The 4,108-nt window shown below is 44.5% G+C and overlaps 1 protein-coding gene across 1 annotated transcript; it reads right to left on the reverse strand.

Moving 5' to 3' along the window:
* Positions 1–2,513: 2,513 nt before the first annotated feature.
* Positions 2,514–3,730, reverse strand: LOC103704002 (uncharacterized). Its single transcript, XM_008787116.4, has one exon. The coding sequence runs from the start codon at positions 3,654–3,656 to the stop codon at positions 2,709–2,711; it is 948 nt and encodes a 315-aa protein (XP_008785338.4). The 5' UTR covers positions 3,657–3,730; the 3' UTR covers positions 2,514–2,708.
* Between the last annotated feature and the right edge of the window lie 378 nt (positions 3,731–4,108).

Here is a 4,108-nt window from a genome sequence, read left to right on the forward strand (position 1 = left end):
GAATCCTAAGGATCATTCCATAACATAAACATGATGCACCCAATAAAAAAACTTTCATGTTCTTAGCCTAATTTTGAATCTTAAAGTATTTTTCAAGATCTTTCTGGGAATAACTGATGTGAAACTAAACATATGCCAAAATCTAATCACAAGCAACATGATCTGTCTATAGTCAGTTTTAGTAAACTCGTGTTGCAGTATCTTTTATTCCATATAGAGTCAAGAGTTAGGCCGGCTCTGCTACTATTTATAACAACTCATGATCTTAGCCTGAAGATATTTTTAGTTGGGTTCCTTAGTCCGGTGTAAGTACCCAATATTTTTCTGATAAATAACCGATGTAGGACTAAACACTAATGCCGCCCTTTGTAGTATCCCACATTTGGAGCACATGTCTATGAGAGATGAACTGAACAAATTATCCACCTAAAATATCCCTTGCCTATCAACAATGCCATGAATCCATATCCCTTGCTCTAGAACCCCGAGGCTGGCTCAAGATGTTAAAAAACACTCACTAAAAGAGATCTGTCAGGTTTTGGTCCCTTGGCCAACATGTCTTTGCATGCATTGCTCCGTCAATCGCTCTGTCAATAGATCGAACATTTTAAGATTAACTCTTAGGCCTTAGCATCATCTACAATACTTCCATGGATCAGCTCTGATATATGTAATCTTATATGACAACCATGGAGGATTGATGCAATAAACAATGGCAGCTGGGTTCTGCGTACTATTCAGCTAATGACAAAACACAATAGAGGGCCGGTCGTTAGAGATTTATGATGAATGCATGGAGGATGATGCAATGCAAGATACAGGCAGCACGAGCAGTTCGATCATACCAAACCTTGTAAGAACCAACAGATTCGTATTTGGATTCAGGGGTTTTGATCAAAAATCCTATAATTCTTTACTAGAGTCTGCATTAGTTTTGCTGATTTTTTATACTTTATAGTTGAATAATTTTAGCATATTTTTTTTTAGTTTTTTAGACCGAGTTTCCTATTTCTATTATCCTTTGTTAGGCTTGTCGATGTAGGGCAGCTGAGGATTTAGTTTGAGGTAGTCTTATTTCAATTTTTCTTAAAAATATAAATATTTTTATGGAATAAAAGATTTTATCCACATCTTTTCTGCTTTATTTCTTGTGCTTCTTCTCCCTCTGCAACATAAAGCTCTTTTCTGAAGAAACCATACAACATATAGCTCTTTTCTGAATATATATTTTTTTCTCTTTATTTATCAGAAATGATAATTATTATAACTACAATAATGTAATTTCTTTTAATTATTTGGGATAGACTTTATGAAGAACTCAGCTCTAATTAAACGACGTTGATTTCAAGCAACTAGATCACCAACAAGTTCCATGATGGCAACCCATGGAACTTTGATAATTGATTTTATTATCATAAATGCAGAGTTTCACCTAACTTCAGAACCAGTACATGAATAGACAAAACACCATATATAACTAGAGTCTAGATGATCTAGCAGAAGCGTTCAAAGATCTAGTCCTGATAATTAAGTGCAGTTGGTGGCATTTAATGGCGCTTTTGCAGTTATCTGTTGACTAATGCCGCGGCAACACAGATCACTTTAAAAAAAGCCAGGGATCTTACCCCAATCACCTGCTTTGTTAAATGGCACACTTCTTCGTACCAATTCGAACAGGGCAATGAGAACATTTTTGACTTACGAAAGCATTTTTATTACGTGTAACTGGTGCTTGGCAGGTGCCTTGTACATACTTCGATGCGGAGAGATTAAACTTGATAATGGTCTTGCTCAACTTCCGTAGGCCACCAAAAACTATAGGTTGCAAGAATTTAGATAGAGGCCTCCAAAAACTATATATATAATACATGCACACGCCTATTACTATTGAGAATCAGTATGAACGGGGGCATCAAGTTGGTGAAATTGCTAGAGGGCTTAGCAATTAACCGTTCAGATTGTGCAGATCGACGACACATTCGAGATGGTGATGAAAAGTTGAGATCCTGCATGGGTCTTCACTCTAACGTTGAGTTCAATCTGAAACGGCAAAGATGGAAAAATTCTTTTGCCAGAAAATATCTGATAGAAAATTTTTGGATGCCTAAGTCGAGAAGGCTTTCAGGAAATAGTGAAGGTTGAGCGGCAGCACAGCGATGTGTGGGAGCTTAAGAGTATTTATTTGGAGGATCTTTTTGGGATCGAATTGTATAAACAAGGGCTGGTGCCTGGAATCGGCTATCTTTAGCAAATCATTGCACGTTTTGAATTGTGCATCCCGTAGTGCAGTTTGAGAAACCACCTGTGATCATGAGCGTCGAGTTGTCAACTTAGAAGAGATTTTGAAATTCAAAAACTCTTCACGCGCTTTTAGGCTGGGCATATGGCCCTCTATGGTTCATTGGATAAGCTTTAGGAAGGGTCTGATTAGCCGATCGGGGTGTGGTCAATTTTGAGACATATCAAATATATATATATATATATATATATATATATATATATATATATATATATATATATATATATATATATAATGCTTCGAAACAACAGCATGTGGCATTTACTCCTTAACAAGTACTGTAAGTTCAACGTACAAAGTTTTCACGAAAAAGGAGGGATAACATGGTCAACGACAACATAGCTGCGTAGCTTTCAGACTAGTAAAACCAACATATTAAGATGACCATGCAACGTACATACTGCCCACTTTAATGTGCCCCTCCAATTCCTCCGCCACCAAGTCCAGCACCACCGCCGCCGCCGCCTCCCCCACCAAGTCCACCTCCAAGACCCCCACCCTTACCGAAACCACCACCGAGTCCACCACCGTCACCAGAGCCACCACCGAGGCCGCCACCCTTACCGAATCCGTCACCGAAGCCATGACCACCACCAAGACCGCCACCCTTTCCAAACCCACCGCCGAGGCCACCACCCTTACCGAATCCGCCACCGAAGCCATGGCCGCCACCAAGACCGCCACCTTTACCAAACCCACCGCCGAGGCCACCACCCTTACCGAATCCGCTACCGAAACCATGGCCACCACCAAGACCGCCACCTTTACCAAACCCGCCGCCGAGGCCACCACTACCCTTACCGAATCCGCCACCGAAGCCATGGCCGCCACCGCCACCTTTACCAAACCCACCGCCGAGGCCACCGCCCTTACCGAATCCGTCACCGAAACCATGGCCACCACCAAGACCGCCACCTTTACCAAACCCACCGCCGAGGCCACCACCCTTACCGAATCCGCCACCGAGGCCATGACCGCCACCCAAGCCACCACCCTTGCCGAATCCACCGCCGAGACCACCACCCTTGCCGAATCCGCCACCGAAGCCATGACCGCCACCAAAGCCCCCACCCTTGCCGAATCCACCGCCGAGACCACCACCCTTGCCGAATCCACCGCCGAGACCACCACCCTTGCCGAATCCGCCACCGAAGCCATGACCGCCACCAAAGCCCCCACCCTTGCCTAACCCAAGACCCCCACCTAGCCCATGGCCGAACACTCCACCCTTTTTCTTCCAAAAAAACTTCTCCTCCCCATCACCACTCGCCAGTTGCCTCCCCACTGCGCTCACCACAAAGCCATTCAAAGAGAGCAGCAGCACCGAGAGCACTGCCCACCCACTCCCTCTCCCCATACCGTTAAGGTTTTCTTCTCCTTTTTCCTCTTTTTCCCGTGCTAACCACTCGCATTTGGCCAAGCCGGAGGGTTCGGGCCCTCTTGTAGCCGGGCGCGAGCCAATAAATGAACCCAACGATCCGTCGCTCCCTAGTCCCTACTTAAAGTTAAACGACAAGTGACTTAAAGCCCCCGCGCTTTGCCCGTTGACGGTCCGAAAGGCGCCAGCTCATTAGACCTGGTCACGCGCATATCCAATCACGGCTGCTGGGCTTCTACAATAATACACCCAGATACGTATTTGATGGATGGAGCCCATAGAAATCAGCTAGCCCCTAGTTCTACGAAAACGCATTAAAAAGTAAGGCTGCAAATGGATCGGGTCGACCCGAGATTCGACCCGGCCCGACCCGCATAGATCCGATCCAAATTTTAGGATCCGCGGATCCGGATCGGGTTCTAAAATTGGAT

Source organism: Phoenix dactylifera, chromosome 6, assembly GCF_051530095.1.
Source record: "Phoenix dactylifera cultivar Ajwa chromosome 6, Ajwa_hap1_PhDact_Kaust_v1.1, whole genome shotgun sequence".
NCBI lineage: Eukaryota > Viridiplantae > Streptophyta > Magnoliopsida > Arecales > Arecaceae > Phoenix > Phoenix dactylifera.